The sequence below is a fragment of the Geospiza fortis genome, unplaced genomic scaffold, assembly GCF_000277835.1.
Source record: "Geospiza fortis unplaced genomic scaffold, GeoFor_1.0 scaffold485, whole genome shotgun sequence".
Classification (NCBI taxonomy): Eukaryota; Metazoa; Chordata; class Aves; order Passeriformes; family Thraupidae; genus Geospiza; species Geospiza fortis.
Genome location: NW_005054457.1, coordinates 1,003,021 through 1,003,639, shown reverse-complemented (window position 1 = coordinate 1,003,639; position 619 = coordinate 1,003,021). Strand labels below are relative to the sequence as shown.

Genomic DNA, 619 nt, shown 5'->3' with positions numbered 1-619 from the left:
ATGGGAATGGGGCTGAGAGCCCGGCAGGACCAGAGCTGCTGGTATCTGAGCAGGAGCCTCCATCCCAGCTGAGCTCAGAGCCCGGGGCTCACATGGGGGTCAGGCTGCCCCACGCCAGCAGCTCTGGCTGCAGCTCCCACCTGGTGACGCTCTGCAGGATCTTCTGCTCGTCCTGGTCCAGGCACACGGCGAAGGAGGACTGGACCCCGATGATCTGGGCCTTGTCCACTTTGATCTGGGACACGCTGATCTGCTGAGAGCAAAGGCTGGAGTGAGGGATCTGCTCCCTCAGCACCTTCCCTGGGCTGGGCAGGGCAGCTGGGGCAGCAGCAAAGGGATGCCCCAAGAGCTGCTCTCTCCAGCCCTGCTCCCCTCCCATCTCCCCACATGTAAAAGCTCCAGGGTTGCAGTTACCTGATTGAAACTTTTCTTGGATTTGGAGTTCTGCCTCTTGACCACCTCGGTCATGGTTAGGTTGAGACATTCTGTCTTCGAGGCTGTAACAGAAGGAAGCTGCCATGGCCTGGGGCTCTGCTGGGACCCAAGAGGTCCCTGCACCTCTCAGAGCGCCCCAGAACTGGAGCTCCAGCAGGATCCCAGCACTGGGGGATGCAGAGCA

The 619-nt window shown here is 60.9% G+C and overlaps 1 protein-coding gene across 1 annotated transcript in view; it reads right to left on the bottom strand.

The window, feature by feature from the left end:
- PIK3R5 (phosphoinositide-3-kinase regulatory subunit 5) overlaps positions 1-619 on the bottom strand; it is a 28,648-nt gene that overhangs the window by 2,453 nt on the left and 25,576 nt on the right. Inside the window, exons 20-21 of the mRNA XM_031062702.1 lie at positions 415-497; positions 141-250 (exon numbers count right to left, since the gene is read on the bottom strand). Of these exons, the coding sequence (XP_030918562.1) occupies positions 141-250; positions 415-497 (193 nt within the window). The remainder of the gene's footprint in view (positions 1-140; positions 251-414; positions 498-619) is intronic.